The following is a 23,531-nucleotide window of genomic DNA, read 5'->3' on the forward strand; positions in this document are numbered from 1 at the left end:
TGAAATCTAATTATCTGAATTGATCTTTGAGGTTGAAGAAGTGAAATTAAAACATTCGGTGTATGGGCTGTGGGCATTTGAAATTTGTATGTGTTTGTTTTTTTTTTCAATTTTTTAAATCCAGACCAATGAATAAACGTCCATGTGAATGAAATCTGAAAGTAGAATAGCCAAAGAGATGTCAAATGGATATTAGGATTGTTCTATTTTAATGTTGCCAATTAAATTTCCAGTGCTTGAGTTTGGTTGATAGATTTCCTATATTATTATCATATAGTGCAAGGTGTCTGGCTCTCTGACTCTCTATTCATCTTTCCAAAATTCACAATTTCTCTCATTAATCCTTACCTAGATAACAGCAGAATCCACCATTTTATTCTAGTGGTTTTATCATCGTGTTTGTATGCATGTAGTTTCTAGCCTTCTTGTATATATATTTATTTCTTCTTCTTTTTTGCTAAATTTCTGCAGGATTAGAACCGAGTTTCAAACAATAATTGTGGGTTTTTTCCGCATTATTCAATCTTTATTTTCATTCTTATATGTAATGGGTGATACCGATACATTGGAGTACCCCATATCAGAACAAACCCTTCGGTTATTGTTTGGGGCTTCAAGCTCGACTGACTTGGAAAAGTCCTTGGAAATTTTCGAAGAAATTTCCAAATCTGCTTCTGGGCGTTCGGAGCTTTCTTCTAAAGGAATTCTTCCAGCAGTGCTGGAGATAATTCATTCTGCGCCATGTACTTCACAGCATCATTTTCTTCCATTGTCTTTGAAGCTCCTTAGAAATCTGTGCGCTGGAGAGATTGCAAATCAGAACTCATTTGTTGAGCTCAAGGGGGCTGGTATTGTCTCCAATTTTTAAGGTCGGTGGCAAGTTGTTCGGACCCAGATCAGGGATTGGCCCGTGTCTGTTTGCAAGTTTTGGCAAATGTTTCGTTGGCTGGGAAAGACCATCAGCATGCTATTTGGGAAGAACTCTATCCTAATGGTTTTGTATCTCTGGCAAGACTCCGGAATAGGGGGACTTGCGACCCTTTGTGTATGATAATTTATACATGTTATGGTGGAAATCCTGAATTGGTGAGAAAGCTGTACAGTGATAGTGGGTGGCCCATAATGGTAGAAATTATAAGAACTGCTTCTCTTGGTAAGTTGTAAGATGTATTTGTTGTCATTAGGTTTTTGAGAGTTTGCTTTAGTTTGTATCACTGATTATATTTCTTCTCTTCTATTATTCTCTTATTCATTGGTTTCTAATGACCCAGTTGGTTTTGGAGAGGATTGGTTAAAGTTACTCCTTTCAAGAATCTGCTTGGAAGAATCTCAGTTGCCTCTATTGTTCTCTAAGTTATGGTCTGGAGCTGCTTCTGAGGGTGAAGTTTCTGAATTCAGAGATGATCAGTTATCATCTGAACAGGCATTTCTTTTGGAAATTGTGGCAGAAATCTTAAATGAAAGGATCACTGATGTTGCTGTTACAAGGGATGTTGCATTGTTTGTTTATGAAATATTCAAGCACTCTATTGGAGTTCTCGAGCATGCCCCTAAAGCCAAGTCTGGTATACCTACCGGCTGTGCTGCCATTGACGTTCTAGGATACTCTATCAGCATAATGAGAGATATTTGTGCCCAAGATGATGTGAAAGGAGGTATCAAAGGGGAATCAGAGGATGTTGTTAACGAACTGTTATCACAAGGCCTCATTGATTTGCTTTTGTCTCTGCTTCACGATCTTGAGCCTCCAGCAATAATCAGGAAAGCAATAAAACAATCTGAGAAGCGAGACAAAGCTGAAGCATCTAGGTTGCGGAAACCCTGCCTGTACAAGGGATTCAGGAGAGACATTGTTGCTCTTGTTGGCAATTGTTTGTACAGAAGAAAGCATGCACAAGATGAGATAAGGGGGAAAAAGGGAATTATACTCCTACTGCAACAATGCGTTACTGATGAGGACAATCCATCCTTAGAGAGTGGGGAATATGGTCAGTGAGGAATATGTTGGAGGGGAATGAGGAGAACCAAAGGGCTGTTGCAGAGTTGGAGGTTCAGGGATCTGTTGATGTGCCGGAAATTTCGGCACTTGGACTTAGAGTGGAAATTGATCAGAAAACTAGACGTGCAAAGCTTGTAATGTCCCGTGAAAATTCGCCTTAGATGGGATATATATCTATGAATGGTGTCATGTGAAGAAAATGGCATTCTCGGAAAATGAAGAGTTGATATCTGAAGTAGATTTCTGTTGAAGCGAGGAGAGAATTAAAAGGACCTCTTTCTCTGTCTTTTCTGCCCCTCACCTCAACTAGGTATTTCTTTTTTTGGGTACAAGAAGAGAGATAAAATCCAAAAAATTAAAACAGCTAGGCTAAAAGGGGATTAAATCCCAAACAATTCTTTTTTTTTTTTTTTTTTTGAGTAGGCAAGCTCCGCTTGCGGGCAGGGATTGAACCTGTTAAGAGCCACCAACAGGTGGCTACCATGCCACTGCGCGGCACAGGTGCTGACAAATCCCAAACTATCTTGAAACAGGTCTTGATTTGGCTATGCATCTTGTTTGGGCTTGTCTTTTGGTCCGCATCTTGACTGATTGATTATGGAGGATGGATAATGAATTGATTAGAGGGCTAACAGCAGGTAAACTGCATACGATATTGAATTATAATTCAAAAATTTTCAAGTTATAATCTTCTTTTGTTCATGCTCACATCTTAAACGGATTAAAATTGTTAATAGCTGAAATATTCCCCAAACAAATACCACTTTATGATATAAGAATCATTTTATAGTATAAATTGTATTATGAATGGATCTTATATTTAGGAAAGGAAGAGTAGTTTGGAGAAAAGGAACTATGCTTTTATGTTGCTAGTCTAAAGTTGTTGATATTGTGAGCTCAAATGTGGAACTTCATCCAAGTGTGATTGATGGCATTATTGTTGGAGCAACTAGTCAATGAATTTTTAAATCAATTCGATATAATGTCAATAATAATCAAATGAAATAAAAATAAAAATTGAAATAAAATGAAAAATAATTTTTAATTAAAAATAAGGAACAATGGTAATTACAAATATTAATAAATCAATAAATATTATAAAAATTAAATTGAAAAATGTGGTGCTATTTTAAGTCTATAGGAACTTAATGCCGTCCACTTCTCACGCAAATAATTATCAAATTATAGATACAGTGAAGTTTCACAATGTAGAGCCGATAATATAAGTTGAGTCTATGGGCTCAACATGTCAAACAGCCAAGAAATGGTAGGTTAGATTGATGAAAATCTAGCTTGTTTTAAAATTGACTTTTTAAGCTTGTAACTACCAAGACCGAACTAGTGGCAAGCTAACCCGCAAGGTTGGTAGGCTAGCCTTTAAAAAAAAAAAAAAATTCTTTTCCTCCCTTGCAAAACGCAACGTCTCCATAATATTGAATGGTAGATGATGGTTCACCACTTGATTGTGATATTGTGTTGGTTTAATTTGACATTTATGTTTAATAATTCAGGATGTGTCATGTATGTTTAATAATTTGGGATGTTTGGATTTCACGTTTTATTTATAATAATTTCTATTTGGATGTTTTATTTTAGATATTTAGAAAGTGGAATAGATTTTATTAGGAGGAAAAAAGGACAAGAAAATACTCCTAAATATAAAATCCCATATCAGTGCTAATGAAAAGCAAAAGCCCATTCCAGAACAGGAGTACTAATTTGTCATTTTCAAATGTCGGTAAAAGTCAAGCTTATTCTTGATAAATTGACAAAGAAAAGATAATGTAGAAAGCAAGTTAGTGTAATTCATTTATATAAAAGGTATTGTTAATCAATATGAAAGAATTGTCAATGCACATAACAAGGAAGCAACATATGATTTGATTGAGTTTCTTAATTGGCTTGTCTTCTAATAAATTTTGCTAATGACTTGTTGTCAATATATATAAAATTATTGTTAATTTATTTGGAAGAGTCTTCAATGGGCCTAGCAAAGTTGTAATAAATTTCTTTGGTTATTTGTTGTCAACGCATATAAAAGTATTATTAATCCATATTTGGAAGAGTAACAAAGTTGTAATAAATTTTTCTGATTACTTGTTGTTAATCTATTTGGAAGAATTATCACCATACCTAACAAAATTGTTAATATATTTATGTGATGACAATTGATATGTCCTATTATGAATTTCCCACATTACTTATAATGAATACACATAAAGATGTTGTTAACAAATAAATATTACATAATTCAGGCAGTGTCTTTCAAACACAAGTAGTTACTAGATACTACACAATTGTCAAAAGGTTTGATAAAGCAATAAACACCTAATTCATACATCATAATCACATAAATTCAACTAGCAACAACCCTGCTCACTATTTCAGTATTTCGACAAGTGCTGCCGCTTTGTTATCTTTTTTACTGTTCAGGCAACTCCAAAGCTTTAGCCCTTTAACAATATTCATTATGGTTAAGCAGCCATCACAAGAGATTACAGCTAAACGCAATCACTTGTTTATTTGTGTATTTCAATGTCCCATTTGCTTAACCATACCGTGATATCAACACATGCACACTGCAGAGAAAGTCAGTTGTCAATTCCAAGTCCATGAAACAAACAATTTTCGACAATAATTACACGAAGTTAACGCCGCCTGAGTCAGATAGCATTGGGATAGCTGTGATATGCATTGCCGGTTTTCCTACAGAGGAGATACTGGATATGGATTCATGATGTTCTGATAAAAGGCCTCGTCCTTGAATTCAGACCTTTCATTCAGATTATTTGCAGTACTTCTTTAGCAATTGACTACAACAAATTAGCTATTCATCATAATAGTTTCACAATTGACAACACATTTTAGCCAGTTCTATATTGTTTTAGAAGAAGAGTAATCAACCATCCAGATGTTCAAAAATGAAATGCGACTACAATCACTTGAGGGAAGGTAGCAGGTGTTGTTATACTAATTGCTTCTATCCTACCCTGAAATTGTATACTAATTTTCCGTGACATGTTTCTTTGATTTGAAAAATTATGTAGTTAAGTTGTATATAAATGTTTGATGAGCTCAAAATATTTTGAAACCCTAGGTTTTATCCAAGAGGCCCTTGTATTCAATCATTTAAATATATTTAATTACTGATTTAAAATTGCATCCATGATATTGGATTATTGACCCACGATACTCTTCTCTTAAATTTTTTTCTCCGTTCATTAAAAAGAAAGGAAAATTCAGTGGTTTAGACACATGGGTACAAAGAAGAGGGCATGCGTTGAAAACTTGAACTCCCATGATAGGGTGCTTAGGTTGCTAAATTGCTGTAGTGAAGTTTTTAACTAGACTTGCAGCTTGAAACCGCTAAACTGAAATGATCTGTGGCTCAAACTGATTACCAATCACATTTAACTAGAATGTGAATATGTGATGTAGCTGTTTCCTGGTGAACTGCTGTCGAATGTAGAGTTCTTTATTGGACGAACTGCAGGAAAACCAAGACACTGAAAAAGAAACTGGAATCATCTATGACTCATCTTATTTTCAAATACCAATCACAATTAGGCTAGAATTTGACCTCGGATTATGAGCAGTCTTGCCTCTGGTGCTACTTTTCTTGTTTATTCTCCACCTCTCCTTCCTTTTATAGTGTAATTATTCCTGATTCTGTACATTCCCTCAAGAATAATCAGAAGCAAAAATCACATATTAATAATCTTGAATTTAACGGATCGCCAGTCCCAAAAAAGTGGAAGGGTGAAGTATCACATTTCATTTCAATGCATAGCAAAATGTTCAACCGATTAAGTGAGCTTCAATTCTTCCAATAATGGAGCATACCATACCAAGCTTTAAAAGGTTCCAAGTGTCAATAACGACACTTCATCGTTACTGCTGCTCGAACTACTACAGCATAGGAGTATAAAATTATTCCAATCCCATTAACTACCCAACGGTTACCCTGAACATTGACTACCGAAGTTTATGCTTGTACAATCAATTTAGAAAACTCATAGGCCCGAATTACATAAAAGATAGTAGATTTATAAACACTAGCAAGAATGGGCAATTCTTCTTCCTAGTTAGAAAATTGGTCAAGGCCACCAATATAGAAAGAATAATACCTGAGTAATAAGATCATTGGCCAGGTCGCGACTAGGAATGAGAAGCGAGCAACGAAGACTAGAAGGGGGAGGGGGAGGTGCGGGCGGGGGAAAACATGGGAGAACGCAGAGACGAAGTTGCGGCGAGGAAAGTGTAGAGGCCGTCTACTGTGTAATGAATTGTTACAATAGGGTGTGAGAAATACTAGGGCATGATGGTAGAAGTAAGCAACGACGACGAGTTGTGGCCGGGGAAGACGATGGAGGGACGGAAGTGGGGAAGGAGAGTCGCAGTAGTGGGTGGGACGAGATGCTGATGACAGTTGCGCGGCCAATGGGGAAGTAGTTGCTATTGATGGTGTCAGGGCTGTGAGGGGATGAGTGTCGCAAGATGAAAATGGGAGAGAAGCATAACAAATACGCAAAAATGACACTTAAACTTAAAAATCTAAAAATAATTATTTAAATAAGTTAAATTTTAATTTAAGCATAAGTGATTTATATGTAATTTGTACACTTGTTAAAATGATCATATTATCTTTTATTTTTTTTATCATTTTTAAAAAACCAAATACCCTCACCAGCTGCCGGTCGCAAGAGTTTCGGTGCTAGCGGCAACCGCCAGAGCTCAAGTGGCTACTGTCACCGGAGCTCTGATGATCAGTCGACAATCAGTCGCTAGAGCTCCCGTGGCTAGCAACTATTTTTTTAAATTTTTTTTTTTTACAATTTTAGCAACACAGTTAACAAGTTTTGTAACACTATTAACAAGTTTAGTATATCAATTAACAGCAAGTTTTTTGAAAAATTCAAAAAGTAACATTTTTACAATTTCAGTAATGCTGTTAAAAAGTTTCATAACTCTATTAATAAGTTCAGTATAGCATTTAACACAATAGGCTTTCTGGAAAATTCAAAAAGTGACATTTTTACAATTTCAGTAACATAGTTAACAAATCATATAATGATATTAACAACTCTCATAACCATAATGGCTATCTAATAAGTGAAAAAATTTTGTTGTATAAACTTCATAGGGAGCTAATATTAAAAATATCAACATTTATGAGAGTTGTTAATATCATTATATGACTTGTTAACCGTATTATTGAAATTGTAAAAATGTTACTTTTTAAATTTCTCAGAAAACTTGTTTTTAAATGCTATACCAAACTTGTCAATAGAGTTATAGAACTTGTTAATAGCACTATTGAAGTTGTGAAAATATCACTTTTTGAATTTCCTGAAAGACCTATTGTTAACTGTTATACTGAACTTGTTAATAACGTTGTAAAACTTGTTAACCATGTTACTACTGAAGTTGTAAAAATTTTCAAAATAATAGTTGCTAGCCACTGAAACTCCAGCAACTAATTGTCGACCAACCACCAGAGCTCTGGTGACGATGGCCACTTGAGCTCTGGCAGCCACAGCTGGCATCAAAGCTCCGACGACCGATCGGCTAGTGAGGGTATTTGTTTTTAAAAAAAGAGTAATAAGATCATTTCAGCAAATTTGTAAAAATTAGCCACTTATACCTAAATTAGGATTTTGCTTATTCAAGTTATCATTTTACATAGGAACTCCTCTCTAGTTTGGCAGGCCATACATACGGTGTGGGAAAAATTCATGCAAGGAATTGGAAAGAAAGTAAATAGTGGCTTAACTACAAAATTTTGGTGGGATCTGTGGGCACCCCTCGAAAAACCACTTATAGAGTATGTCTCCAACAATCTTAGTCAGATCAATCCAGAAGCTAGAGTGGCAGATTTCATACTTCCGGGGGGGCTCTGGAACCATAGAAACTGGAGGCAATTTTTGCCGGAGTGGGTGATACGGATACTCGTTAGAACTAAAACCCCAAGAGGCACACAAGCTGATGTCCCGTGCTGGCGTGAAGCCTCAGATGGACGGTTTTCAGTAAAGGCAGCGTATCAATTCCTATCTAAGTCCGAGCATGGAATGGGGAGTCCGGTCTGGCGGAAACTTTGGCGGTGGAAATTACCTGAAAAAATCAAATTGTTCTTGTGGCAACTTTCCCATGGGAGAATTATGACCAACTCTTTGAGAGCGAAGAGAGGAATTTCATCTTCAGGAGAGTGCCCTTTGGGGTGTATGAGTGAAGAGAGTGTCCTTCATCTCATTAGAGACTGTGAGAGAGCGCAAAAAGTATGGAAGGAACTTATTAGACCTAACATGTATTCTGCTTTTTTCTCTTGTGATTTGCAGGAATGGGTAGAATGGAACACAACAAAGGAACCAAGCAAACCTCGGTATGCCACCTGGGCATGGACAACGATATTTGGTCATGCTTGTTGGCTAATCTGGAAGCAGCGGTGTAAACAAGTTTTCGGGGAAGGCCAGAGTACCCACTTGGAGATTTTGCACCAGTGTCTATATCACCTGACGGAGCATGTGCAAGACGGGAAACTACGACACAGAATATTCCAAAGCGGCATGGCCATAGAAGATGAGTGGCGTCCACCACCACTCAGGAAAGTAAGACTGGACGTTGATGCTTCGGTAGACAATCATGGGAAAGCTACATGCGGCGGCCTGATCAGAGACCACAGAGGACATTGGGTAATAGGCTTCAAGCAGCAACTTGGAAATTACCCACCTACCATTGCAGAAGTAATGGCGATCAAAGCGGGACTGGAAATGTGCCAGCAACAGAGCATGCGCGATGTTCTGGTTTACTCGGACTCTATGGAGGCAATCACTACGTTGATGCGAGATAATACAATCAACCATCCTTTTCGCGCTGAGGTGGAGGAAACTAGGGAAGTGCTTTATAATTTACCGTCAGTCATGCTGTTGCATGCGAAACGAGAGGCAATGGCATGTGCTGATATTCTAGCAAGGGAAGCTCAGAGAATGGGAGACGACTTGGAAGTATTATCTCAGGTGCCAATATCATGCAGAGCGCAAGTCGCGAGAGACCAAGAATTGGTAGATGTCAGTTTTAGAAATGCTGACTAACCTCATCTTTTTGTAACCCAAGCTTATGCTTGCCTTTCCACTCGAAAAAAAAAAAAAGTTATCATTTTGAGATTTTCAAGTTGAAGTGTTATTTTTGTATCTTTTTTCCAAAGAATTAAGGGTAATGTGGTCTTTTAACAAAATTTGCAAATCCAAAATTAACACCTAGAGACCAATTTGAGGTCACTGAATTAGGTTTTTGACATTTTGAGGATATTTATTTATCGTTTCCATTAAAAGGAAACAAAAGACAAAAAAAATTAAAAAAAAAGTGACGGGTTGGTGGGGTCAGTCGGTAAAATACACAACCCGCCAGAGATCCTTTTACAACCAATCCCCGCATTATATTATCACCTCTATCACGATGTATTCACTAATCACCAGGACCAGTTGATCATCTAATAAAATCAATTACAATGTGCTCCAAAAAAGAGCCAATTCATACAAAATACATCATAATTTATTTGGCCAACCATATTTCATAATATTCGAAGAGCAACAATTAGAAATTTTACGAGTAATCTATAGAAAATCATCCATAGTTCTTGTTATTACAATATTCACATGAACAAAAACCAGCCATCTAACCTGAAATACATGTGGCTAGTAGGCTCTAGCTTTTTCCTCCCGGCAAAGCAAAAGAATAACCAAAAAGTCCAAGTTACAAAACTGTACACCGTATCTGTATTTTCAACGAGTATGACGCACTCAAGAATTGTCAACTCCTCTATGGTGTAAATTATTTCCCAGAAACTATAAAATATTCTATTTTGTAACTTACATCCATCTCATTCTAATGGCTAGGAGGACGAAGTGAATGTTTTCAAATTCATCAAATGGTAAGATTCTCCTGAATGGCTAGAAATGACCCCGTTATTTTGCCACCAACATCTGGGAAATTTTCATGGCCAGGGAGGGATCTAACCTTTCCCTTTCGATCAACTTCTACCGGGTATTTCAGTAGGTGCCCTTTCATCTCCGTTACTTCTGGTGCTGCAAATCGTTTCCAGTTCATTTCGCTCATTGCTCTTACTCTTCTGACGCATTCCAGGCTCTCCGGTTGCAAGAAGCAGTTTTCAATTGTTCCTGTGTGTTCTGCCCAGAGCGACATCCTATATCCATGGATCTACATGGTGCAGTTTCATGAAGAATGGCAGTCAGGTCTAAGTACAGGAATCATAATGCACCAAAGTGGTATGAAGGGAAAACAAATTAAAACCAAAATAATTAAGTTTTTTAGGTGGCGTTAGGTACAAGGAAACATAATCTCCAAAAGTGGGGGAGCTATCTGAGTTGACTGACCTTAACTAGTCAAAGTTTACATACAGATTTCCAAATATTAGGGAAAATAGGATATTTTATATACCACATGCCACCTTAATGTGTTCTTTTGTAATCCCATAATGAAAATACAGATCTAGGGCCCTTTAGATTTAGCGAGGGGATAGAGAGAAGGGTAAGCAGATCCCACTGGGCCTCACCTTCCCTCTCTCACTCTAAATGGATCCCTGACAGCACATATGAGAAAACACTGATATTCTAGTCACAGTACGTACTTGATTGTTTTGCATCAATCAGAACTAAAGTAGACACTTAGTTGGTAACTTTCCCTGATACCAGAGAAAGAAGCTGATTGAAGTATTGTTCAATAGGTAGACATTTTATTGCATGATATCCCTAGACAAAGTTACGTTTCTACTCGTAGGGCATAGAGGAATCAGAAGACAACCCCAAGACCCAGCTTTGTGGCTTCATTATCATGAAGAATTTGTCTAGAGACGTCAAGCAATGAAATATTTCTATTATAAGAATCTGTCCACAGATAGTTGAGAATATAACCGTGGTAGTGCACATACGACCCTAATTTACTTCTCATGGCATTAAGCTATCTTGCCATAAAAAATTGGCTTTATCATGCATCATGCTCATATTTCATGTCTCTCTATTAAGCAGCACCTTCGGGAATTTCCCTATGACTATCAGATATTTAATTATGATCAACTTCTTTGCCAGAATGCCTAGGGTGAAGATAGAATATGGTCACATGAAAAATGGCTTGCCATTAAAATGACTAATTGCCAATAAAATATACCTGTCCACGAGGATAAGAATGTCTTCTTGCCCAGGTATAATGAGGTTGATAAGCTCCCATAGCAATCTCACTGTCCCTTGTTCCTTCCATAGAGCGCTGGTTGATGTTTGCAGATCCCAATATCACATACTCGTCATCAACTATCATGCCTTTTGAATGAACGTAAATCATGAAACGTCGGCTACTTTGACTTAGTGCCTGGGAATTAGCACCAGTATAGAATGAATTTAGGAGTCCATTTGCGACAGAGCACAAGAATATGCCATATAAAAACTTGAAGTGCCTGGTTATACTCAGGTCATATCAGTGAAGAAATAAAAAGCAGAAGACACATGGATGTATATCTATAATTTTATATTAACTCAGTTTGACGGAGTTTTTTTTTAAAAATGTTGTACCAAAAATTCAAGGTTAACGTGTATTTTTATCCTTGAACTTTTTTTTTTTTTTTTTTGAGGTACACTGATTATCCTAAAGTCAAGGGTAGTGCAACGATGACCCTTAAGTATTAAAAAAGGTGCAATGTTACCACTGCGTTACACCCCCATTATTTTGATCTTTAGCGGACAACAAAAATTACAGATAAGGCCCTAGAAAATTATAAATAAATATTTATAAGAAAATTAAAATGGATTAAGGCCCTAGAATCACAAATAAATGCCAAGGGATTAATGCTATTTTTTATCGTTGTAGAAGACCAAAATACCATTTTGACTGGCTATCAAGTGATTATCAAATCACCATTACTGGCAAAATAGCCCCATTAAGTAATTAAAAAAAAATATTTTTGTTTTAATAAAATTAAAATATTAATACTTAAATATTATTATGATCAAATCTTCAAATACGATTAACAAGTCAACCAATTGAGACTTATAATTCCTCCAAAAATAACAATTTAACTAGTGTATTTGCACCTCAAAAAAGTTTAGGGATAAAAGCACACTAATCCTAAAATTCGCAGTGCAAAAGAAGTGCTTGGATTGTGGAAGGGTGTACGCTAGGCAGAACTGCAAAATACTCATACCTGTGGACTGTTTGCTGGAGGAGGATTTCCAGGCATTGCATCACTACCATATGTGTCATTGACCTCGCGATTGCCAAGACAGAAAAAGTTCAAGTAGTCTTCTGGTGAGAATGCCTCTTCAAGCCCAGCCTCAACCAAAGCCTTGTAAATTGTCTCATACATCATTTGCATTGTTTTATGCTGCCACAATCAAATAGTAACTCCAGATTAACAATCCAATAAACCAATAACCGTAGTAACATTATCTTCTTAAAAATTAACAGAAAAAGTAGTTCTTCTATTTACTTTGAATTTTAGAGGCCACAAGGATATTTCTCACACCAAGGTTGCATATAAATACAAAATTCCCAAGGCTACTAACAGCTAAATTCTTATAGCAGCCAAAGTGCACTGCAAGAGACTCAGGCGCCAAGTTTAATATACTACGAAAAATCACTAAGAAGATAATTTCATCCAGAGTAGTTGTCATGCATAAATTTAGACAAAAAACACCAGGTGGCCATTATAATGAGGGGTTAGAAATTATGCAGAGCAGTAAATTGGTAGAGGAGATCTAGCAAGCCATTTGCCAACAAAAACAATTGGTGTTGGTAATGGTTGAAATTGATAGTCAAAGGCCCCTCTGAACTTGAAAGGAAAAAAATTGTGTTCAGAACTCTTTTTTACTTCTCCCTATTATTATTATTATTATTATTTTTTGGTGAAAATCTCTTTTTTACTTCTCTTTTGCATCTTAAACTTGACTTGCATTATACATCTCAAACATTCTACAGACGGACAGCTAGATTGATGCGTATGCATCTAGAAGTTTCATCATAGTTGTAATAGAAAAGAAAAGAAAAAACATGTTCAAATTGCAATCAAGAAAAGAGTTTACGCCATTAATTGAAGACTAACCACCAATTAAGAAGATATATTCTAGAAGGCCTAGAGGGGTGCAGGTAGATGCCACGGTAGTTGTCTTGGAATTTTTGGCGCAGAACAGGAAAGAGGGAATGCACTGCTTTTAGGATGGTTGGGTCTGGTGCTTCTGTTACAGTCACAGTTACAGGAGAGCTTTAAGGACGAAGAAAGTGACTAAGGGTGTTTGAAATGCTGGTAAGATGATAGGGAAATTCCAAGCGTCAGAAATAGCTAGAGTTTTCTAATTTTCTTCTTATTATCTATTTTGTAAGAGCTACTCTGTTTCTCTGGCAGAATTTTGTCCATATTTCTCAGTTATAAAGCAAATTTCTTGCTACAAAAACGTCAGATAATGCAGTTTCTAGTTTTTGGTTCTAGGTTTCATGATATTATTTTTTTTAAAAAAAAAAAGGCAAGTGGAAGTATTTCTTCCTTCAAGCTGTTTCTAATGTAAAGTTATGACACAACAGTCTAATCATGTGCACAATCAATCAAATTCCTGCCAAGTACAATAATTGGCTTTCATATTGTGAACGGCAGCATACCTGCCAAAATAGAATCCTTTGCGTGGCAGCCCCAGTGGGAACACCCTCAGGCCACATTGGAATAACAATATAAACAGCAAACCTTTCGTTGGCCCTGATCTTTTCAGCAATCTTTAGCGCAATTTCCATTGGAATCAAATTATTAGCACCTGCAATAACAAGAAATGGATGATGATTTCACGTGTCAAAGAGATCCATAAGATAAATTTATGGATAACCTCATTGACTTCATTAATGCAGCATTTTTATTCCATTGGAGAAAAGGACCATAGATAGATATGCTAAGAATCCAGTACTGGTTAATGACAAAATTACATCTATTATTTAATTATTTGAAGAACACAATCATCAAAGGTTTAAATTATAAAATTATTATTTTTAAAGATAAGAATTATCAAAAGATTTTAACAAATTTATTAAACATTTTTTATTTTTTGTTTATATTCCATCTCATTATATTATCAAATATGTTATTTAAGTAATATTTTTAATACATACATGCAAACAAAAATATAGTAATGTCAATTTAATTGGTTCTACCACAGTGCGATTATGATTTGATCATTGAACCTTGATCCGGTATTTTGATCAGTTCAATGACCAATCTGACTTTAGAACATTGCTTCTAGGGACTAAAATCTCCTTCATGAATACTCAAGTTCTACCCATCTCTCTCTCTCTCTCTCTCTCTCTCAACCCGATATATATCTCTAATAGCCTAATCAATCTTCTTCTAGAAGTTCACTTCTTAGCCTCCACATGTCCACAGTAATCAACATATTTCCTTGGTGCTTAAACAACGAAGTCCTTCAAACCTTGCTGCCCAATGCCCACTTAACCACCTGCTGTAGGACAAGGTAGAGGAAAGAAGAACGGGAGGGAGGCATAGAGTGAAAATGAGGGAGAAGCAAACATCAAATAATGACACTACTATTGCCATAGGCCAAAAGAGTCTAGTGATTGAGGAAACCCTAAAGTCTAGCTTAGTACGTGGGATTGAGGGGTTGGGTTAGGGAATCACTTAGTTTAATGTGTTTAGTATGAGGTACTTGTCATTACTTGGGATTGCTCAATCCCATACATATGGGATTCACCCATACCACCTCCCCCCTTGGTATTGCAAGTTTAATCCTAGGATTGAAAATTTACTTACCAAAACACCCTTCTAAAATTTGCTTAATGCCACACTCCATAAACAACCCATTCTCGCCTTCTCCATCAACACCATTGTCGTCCAGCAGTGTCTTCCCTAAACAACATTCTTCTCTGGCAATGTCCTCCCCTGTGACTCCATCAAACAAATGTCTTCGGCAATGTCTTCCAATCATTAGGGCACCAATTTGGAGGTTAGACGTCTTTAGAGATTTTTTCCACGGAGGTATTTGCTAATTCAATTTGAAGCAGTAGTACAAAAAGGCAGCAAATGTGGTGAAGGTGAAGGTGACAAAGGATACGGTTTAAATTTCGATGTTGGAGTATGATCCGCAAATTTGGCTGCTGCTGGTCATAACTAATCCGATGAGACCAAAGCAATGGGGCTTAAATAAGAATATATTTTGAAGCTCCTTTCAGTTATTTAAGCAATGGAACGTGCTCGGAAATTGAGAATTGGGTTAGAGTAAGAATGCAGAAAAATTAGATTAGGAAGTTAGGGGAGGGATATCCATAATTTCATCTCCATCATTTTTTGTTCGAATCTGGATATTTCTTCTTCAATCTTCATTCCTTCTTCAGATTAACATTGGTTTTCACTGTAGTATTTCATCTATTTGAATGGAGTATCCCATCTTCCATTTCAGTTCAATCAAAGGCAGCGAGAGTTGAAGATGAGGGCAATTATGTCTTTTGATAGATCTGGGCCCTATTGTTTGTTTATTTAATCCCATGTCATACCAAACATAATTTTAACATTTATGCCCCCTCCCAATCCCATTGCCAATCCTTAAAATTCAATACCTCATACCAAACATAGCCTAAGGCTATTTATGGAGAGGTACAACTATTTAAAATAATAGTAATCTTTATTGATCCTACATAAGATGAGAGATAAGATAGCACGAAGGATAAATCCTAATACAAAATAAGCTTATTTCAATCAAAATATTCTAATTAAAATCCTAAATAATATTGTTAAACATAAATTAAACTGTAGATCCTCCTCTTCCATCCCACCTGCCTGAAAGAATTCTCCCTTGGAGAGTAAAACTGATGATATAACTTCAACAAGACAAGATTTAAGAATCTAAAATCAGAATATCCTTTCCAACGAACGAGGTAGTAATGAAGGGGACCAAAAGGTGAGAGAACATTCTGAACAACCATGACTGCCTCAATTCCTTCCACCAGAAGAAAACACCATGGAGGGATGGAAGCATGATGAATTTACATACATGTTTTCTCAAGCTTCCCAACCTACTCCCAATCATAAAACTCCAAGGCCTTTGACTCCGGATTTTTAAACACCGATGTGAAATTCTCATTCCTTTCAAGATTCATGATCTAGTAGTTGTGGAAACCCTAAGGCTAGAGCCCTAGGTGCAACTATTTAAAATAACAATGCTACCCCCGGTCTTAATTATAAGATCTCATTTCTAGTTTAGTCAATTATCTCATCTTATTTTATCTAGGATTGGTTTATAGTAGTATAAACCAATCCTAGATAAAATAAGATAAGATAATTGACTAAATCCTATAATTCCTAATCCAAACTAAAACTCATTTAAATATGATTTAAATATCCTACTTAAAATATTATTTTTAAAAAAGCTTATTAAATTATAGATTGTTCTCTTCCATTCTCCCTCACCGTTCCATATCTTTTACTTGAAGGTTTTAACAAGATACACTGAACGAAGGCTTGCAATGAACGGGAAAATTTATTAAAAAAAAAAAAAAATCTTCTGAGATCTAAGTGCAGCTTAGGAAGCTGTTAGTGTATATAATGTATCACTACGAGGCAAAATGCATTTTAAAGGTAAAGTATCTTGTCCTGCTTTGTACTTGTAGCTGTAGGCTACTCAATTCATTTGCAGTTTCCAAAAATTTTCAGCATATTATTGGATGATCAGGTGAAATATGCAAGGTAACAGCAACACTGATGCAAAAGTCACATACCAAGGTCTTTATGTTGACTCCAATTGTATGAAGACCCAATGAAATATTGATTCTCTATATATATGCAGTGCTGTGCAGCACGAATGGCCTTCACATATGCTGTATGGATGCTCATGTCGATCAACACATTCTTTCCACAAACTAAGTTCTGCGAAAACAAAGTAAAGTTGAACCTTTACAAGTTCACCCAGAAAGTGGTTCGAATCTGATGGATTGATTGATGGTTCTAAGCACTGAAAAGAGAGCCTTAACTCACCTTGCTAGTCGCATCTTTTGGATCCTTTGGAAATCCCTTTACGGAATTTGAGTCAATTGATCGAAATATCTGGTATTCCAAATCAAGCGAAAAATACAGAATGAATGATTTTCTTAAAGTAACTATATTGAGCAACTAAGTGTTCACGGAAGAATTAAATATCTGATATTGATAAAAGACAAACTACCTGAACATGCCAAGTTTCAGGGTCATTATCTTTAGCACTAAGAGCATCAGACATGCCAATAATGTCCGGAATTCTTTCCAGCCTAAGCAAAGCATCGTCATATGAACTTCTCAGCTTTTTTATCCCATGAGGTTTTGAAGCTTTTAACCAGCGCTCCTCAAAGTTGGTCAAAACATCATATGCTGCTGGACCATCAATTCTAGAATGCAAGTCGTGCCATGGTTCCCGTGGACAACCACCAACATTACCCTGTCACATAACAACCCTTCTAAGAGGAATAAATTGGTCTGCTTAATTCAAACATTACAATTTTAGAACCATATCATATTGGATTCAAGCTACGGATTCCTCTGTGATTGAAATTTGTTGGAAAATTGTGTGCAATAAGTGATTAATACCACAGATTCATTGCATTTCATGTGCTGATATTTTGCTGGGTATTGATGGCTATGTCCCATTTATCTCCCTTATTTGCGTGATTCCATAAGAGCTGAAGGTTGCCCCGTGACCAATTCCAGCTTCAATGAAATCAAGGACTTTAAAAGCAAAGTCAAAGATGGATTGGCAGGGAAAAAACCTCAGGATTCATCGGTCCATAAAGACACCCCTCAGGGTGATCTCGGGGTACCTGAGGGCCCTATCTGGAAGTGTAGCAAGTTATGAGGATCGATCAACTCCCATGGGATAGAGGGGCCTTAAGATGATGATTTGACAAAAGAAATGGAGAGACTGGGAAAAGGTAAGAAGCAGGACGATAGTCTTGTAGCACCCAAATGAGACGACCTAGATGATGGGAAAGCATGGTTTTCTGACATCTAGAATTTCATTGAAAAGAAAAGCTCCCCCCCCCCCCCCAACAAAAGAGAGGATACGTAAAGCACCAGGCTACCAGCTAGTTCATGAGAGGAGGAGAACTCTTTAAAGAGACTGTCCATGGACAAGCAATGAAATCTATTGACAAAGCCAAAGTAGAAGTTCTTCTTTTTAGAATTTCATCATTTTCTTTCATTTCCTGCGTTATTTTCTTCCTTAGAGAGTGTAGCTAGTCTTCTCCTTGTGTGGCACAATATACTAAAGAATCATCCAAATATCGAATATGAAGCTTTGACTTCTTTTTTACTATGGTCCTACTCACTACTTGCTTTGTGCTCTTGATGAAAAATTTTAGCTAGTCTTGACTTGATCTTGCAAACATTGCTAAGAGAAGATAAGATACTCACCGTGAAAGTAGGGTTATGATAGTCATCCTTGTGCAGTGTCTGGAGCGTCCTAAAAATAGGATGGTGGGGAGTATCATATCGCCCATCACACAAATCAAGTCCACCAACAAATGCTATAATTTTTCTTCTATTATTTCCAGCATCAGCATCAACAATTACAGTTTTCTGGTGATGGGTATATATAGTACTGGTTTCCTGATTGTCAAAGTTCAATGTAAAACTATGAAACCCAAATTGCAGAAGAATGTTATAACAATTAACACAAGAGATAACACAACAACCACCAGAGAGGACCCTGCCATAATTCTTAAAAATACGAAATTGAATTCACTGAGAACACATTCTACAAAAATAGAAACAGTCAATTGCTGTAGATTTCCAAGTAAAATCGGGTAAAACAAAGAGGATAATAATAGGACCTTGCTTTTTATAAGGCTTGAGCTTCATGACAAGAATCCCCATCCAAAAACCAAACTGACATTCACAAATGAGTTATACTACCTCTGGTCCTAAATATAAGAGCTAGTTGACTAATTTGAATAGATTAAGGAAAGAAGTTAAGTTAGTTATTTGTAATAAATAGGTGTTGTCTTTCCTAAAATATCCTTATTAATTAAGTGTATTTGCTAGAACTACTATTATTACAAGGGCTATCTTGGGAAAAAATACATAAATATGATAGACAAAGTAGATTGGGATCTTATATTTAGAACCAAAATAAAAGTCAAATGAGGTTTTATATTAAGAACCGGAAGTAGTATTTCTCATCTGTCTCTCCAGATTGGCATCCACTTGGCTCTTTATTTCATTTTTAAAAGAATTCTCCTACAACAACCGTCTCTGTCTCAACTCTCTAGCATGAGTTTATAGTATCCAACCAAGCAATCCTGGTTAAACTTTTGCTAAAATATCCTCATAGACATTCCTGCACGGATATATGCTCTATGAATTCTCTCTTAATTATCCCTCGTTCCCCAAATTCAACTATCTGAAATCAGGCTTGCGTACGCAGTCATAGTCTAACTTAATCCCGAATTCCAATACTTGTCATTGATAAATAAATACACCATAAATTGAAGACAATGGACATGACATCAGTAGTGCATCATACATTTTCAAAGGATCAAGCACCGCCTGGGTGTTTTTGGGGGGGGGGGGTTAAAAGAAAGAAGAAAACTGATTTCAAGTATGAGCCAATGTATGCAAAAGCATAATAGGACTTTAGCTTAAACAAGTTATCAGATTATGCAACAATTCAGTTTTTCATTCACTAAAAATTTGGATATCCAATAACGACATATGACAATTTTTAGGATCAGCTAACAAGAATCATAAAAATGAAAGCTATAATAATATTTATAACAATTCTTATTATCATCTGTGTTTATCATTATAATTAATTATTATTATTATTATTATTATTATTATAATAAAAATGAAAAGGGCAATTTTTTGAGAATAAAGAATAATGTGGGAATGTGAACGACATTATGATTCAAAGTCAGTTTAAAGGAGGACATTTATTCAATTTATATTAATTTTCTCGTTAGAGAGCCAACATGCACTATATCCTAAGCACACCACGCATACATAGCTTGAGTACTGGTGTACACCACACTCCTTGTCTATCAAGGAGCGGCATGAACGGAATATTTCTAATTTATTCTCTGATCAGTTATGGTGCAAATTTGTCCCGAAAGTTTTCATTCAAGAGCACTGAGCACCCGGAAGGTTTTATGGCTCCAAATTTGCCCTAGAAGTTTAAAATCATAGCAATATTGCCCCATTTCATTAAAAAACTAATGTTGACTGTTAAGATAGTGACATTGATCGTTAACATTTCTAATGGGAGGGGACAACATTGCTACAATTTTAAATTTCTGGACAAATTTACATCCAAAAAAACTTCGAGCTGCCCAGTGCTCTTGAGTGAAAACTTCTGAAGTAAATTTGTCCCTTAACCCTTCTTTGATAGATAAAAAAAAGGACATAGAAGTGTGGCCTCTTTCTCTCTCTGTTTTTTTTTTTTTTTCAATTTCTACATGAAGATTAAGCTAGAGATGGTTGTGGTCCCCTTCTCTCTCTCTTTTTTCATTTTTACATGAAGATTGACCTAGAGATGGCCCAAAGTTTATGGTTCAGAATATTTCAGGAATAATCACAAGGAAAAAAAAAAAGGGAAGCAATATGTTTTCCTTGCAATCATCATTGCTAAGGGTTATAGTTTAGAATTGGGAAAGCTCCAAAATAGAGCCACATTATCAGCAGTCAAGTATGCATGTTCAAAAATTTACAATTGCCAGCAACAAATCAGCAATAGAATGCCAATGATGCAGTCTCAAAGAATGACACAATGACTTAAAAATAAATTCAATTGGGTAAATCAACATAAGTTAATCAATCCGCAAAACAAACATCAAAGCTAACCCTTTGCTTCACCCAGCTATGCCGTTTTCCCGCAATGCGTGGACAAAGGAGCACTTGAACCGAAGAGTGTTTGAAAAATCGTCGAATTTCTTCATCATGAGTTGCCATGACACCATCCTAAGTGAAAAACAGAAAAACTTTGAGCATATAAGCAAATCATCCTTCTAACCAAAATATATGACAACATAAGTCTTAAGTACTGGTTCAAGAATTTTATCTCACTTAAAGATAAAAGGATATTAATACAGCACACAAGTTAATTATTTGTTTGAGCAAATAACAACGACTTGCCTGGTTTTTGTTCTATTTACAAATACATGATCTCTTATTTAAAAAGCAATGAAAATCTTCTTTTTTTGTATATTTGATTTCCATTTGGAAGGAATCAATGGTCTGATAAAAGGAATGTAACATTTGGAAACCTCAATATGGGTCAATGTGATTTAATTATTATTTTAAGCATATAGAGAAGAGCAATGACAATTTAACTAGTAATGTTGTTATCAATTTCATAACAGATAAAAGCAGATTATCCTAGTTTGAGAATATTACAACACTAAACAAAGTATCTCTAATTCAAATTCAAAAAAGTTGTAATGACATTAATTTATTATCTCAGTTATTGACTAGTCAGGGCCTCCATCAACCAATGAAACACAAAAATAAATTAGTAGGGGGAATTAATTAAGAAACACATTCAAAATTAATCAAATAGTCCCAAAAAATATTAAATGATGTAATGTAACAAGATTCAGTAACCATGTGCACATGCAGACAATTGCATTACTCACTGTTTTATAACCTAAAATGTTCCTCGATGTAGGATCATCCCAAATAAGGAGAAGCACTCTGACTCCTTCCTGTGACTTGGTCCTTAGAAGGTCGCCCAGTGCATAACCTGATGGATTACCAACATCCCTTACCAACTGAACTTTGTGCCATACTGACCATCCTGTAATATAAATCAAACGCCGAGCTTGACGTATGGCATCAAAAATGTCTCTCCAACATTTTCCATGTGCATAATACATCCCTTGGTCAAGTATGACATTAGGGAGGCAGCCATCTGGAACATGGGCATCTTGATATAGAGTGACAGTTCCACTTTTCCTTAAAGGAAAATAAGTGCCAGGAACTCCAGCGTATTCTGGTCCTGCTCCAACGCCTTGGTGATAAATGTTCAGTCTCTCAATTGGGATGTACTGAATGGATAAGCTCAAGACAGCACCTGGCTTACAAGGCTTCCCATTATTATTCAGCACGGGATAGGTCCCTTCTATTCTTTCCCCTGAGTATATTTGTTCCACAGGAATTGATACAGTGCCAATGAACTGTGAACCTACCACATCACTGTCTTTAACAACAAAGTGCACTTCAGCAGCATTATGTGCAACAGGAACATGAAAATGTTGAGTCCAAACAGGATTCTCACTGTTGCTAATCACAAAAGTCCTTGCAATTACAGCATTGGATACTGAAATTGTTACATAAGGATCACTAGTAATCTTCTTACTCATAGTTCCCTCAATTTTGTTGCCCATATTTCCTGGTAATTTACCAAACATATCCCCTAAAGTTTTGTGGAACATGTCCATATTTGGAAGATTTTTGGCTTCAAGAACCCATATATATAAATTTCCATGTAGGAGCAAAACTTTCAATGACCCTTTATTCCGTGATGGAACAATCTGCAAGCTCTGACTATGCCTCGAATCATTAAATGAGCCTGAATAAGATGACAGTTTAGATGAATCGATCCGACCAGAGTAGGAAGATCCACATCCAGAGAATGAGTTATTGGGATAACCATAAAATTCCTCTCTCTTATCTTGGTGGGGAACTGAAACGGAATGTGCCAGTTGCTGCCCTACAGGTGCAGGGGGTGATGCAGGAGCGGTTGGCTGGCTATCAGACAAGCTAACTTTTCCCATAAGATCATCCAAAGGTGGGTATGCAGAAGTCCTAGAAGGACTGAAACTATGACTACTTTGCAACGATATTTCCCCAGCAGAACTCATTCTCTCATGCTGGGGAGAACCAGAGAAGCTATTTGCACGTGAATGGGAAAGAGATTGACTCTGGGGATATGGACCTGCCTCGGTTTGTTGGGGAGGATAATGAGATGATCCATACTGAAAACTATGAAGGTGGGGAGGCTGAGGGGTGTTATGAATCCCTGAAGGAATGGGGTATGGATAAGGATAAGGAAGAGGAGCAGAATACGGTGGTGGAGGGGGATAATTAAAGTCAGATGGTGGACTAGTATAGCTATAATCCGGCGGTGGAGGGGGCCGGCTATAGTCTGGTGGTGGAGGGTAACGGCTATGATCAAATGGTGCAGGAGGTGGGGGATAGGGATGGTTGAAGGAATGTGAATGATTGAATGCATAAGGGTAAGGAGGAGGTGCCGTTGGATCTGAAGCTGGAGGTGGATAAGGAGGAGGAGGGCTACTATGGTATCCATAGGGGCTTGGGTACCGGTGTGGTGATGAAGACGCAGAATTATCCATGATTAACTACAGAACTCTCAGCTCAAAAAAAACAAAAGAAAAAACTACAGAACTCTACTTTTGATGATGCAAAGTAGATAGATCGTTTGAGAAATGGAAATGGATTATGGTAAGGAGGATCCACTTCACCGGATTAGAACAGATACCAAAAGAATTGCAGTTT

The 23,531-nt window shown here is 36.6% G+C and overlaps 1 protein-coding gene, 1 long non-coding RNA gene and 1 pseudogene across 2 annotated transcripts; 1 reads left to right on the forward strand and 2 right to left on the reverse strand.

Annotated features, from left to right (window-relative positions):
* The first annotated feature begins 164 nt into the window (after positions 1-164).
* Positions 165-2,285, forward strand: LOC114739727 (ataxin-10-like; annotated as a pseudogene).
* A 2,939-nt stretch (positions 2,286-5,224) lies between these two features.
* Positions 5,225-6,465, reverse strand: LOC114739726 (uncharacterized). Its single transcript, XR_003739629.1, has 2 exons — positions 6,127-6,465; positions 5,225-5,668 (listed from the first exon to the last, which is right to left on the reverse strand). It is a non-coding gene; the product is annotated as an uncharacterized LOC114739726 (long non-coding RNA).
* Positions 6,466-9,527: 3,062 nt separating this feature from the next.
* On the reverse strand, positions 9,528-23,469 carry LOC114739725 (phospholipase D gamma 1-like). The gene is made up of 10 exons (XM_028927801.1): positions 21,650-23,469; positions 20,859-20,975; positions 18,432-18,626; positions 17,212-17,460; positions 17,025-17,093; positions 16,769-16,916; positions 13,655-13,803; positions 12,207-12,386; positions 11,180-11,377; positions 9,528-10,213 (listed from the first exon to the last, which is right to left on the reverse strand). Exons 1-10 carry the CDS (start codon positions 23,366-23,368, stop codon positions 9,920-9,922), a joined length of 3,318 nt encoding a protein of 1,105 aa, XP_028783634.1. The 5' UTR covers positions 23,369-23,469; the 3' UTR covers positions 9,528-9,919.
* Between the last annotated feature and the right edge of the window lie 62 nt (positions 23,470-23,531).

The sequence above is a fragment of the Neltuma alba genome, unplaced genomic scaffold (genome assembly GCF_004799145.2).
Source record: "Neltuma alba isolate B1F8T4 unplaced genomic scaffold, ASM479914v2 tig00002892_pilon, whole genome shotgun sequence".
In the NCBI taxonomy this organism is placed as follows: Eukaryota; Viridiplantae; Streptophyta; class Magnoliopsida; order Fabales; family Fabaceae; genus Neltuma; species Neltuma alba.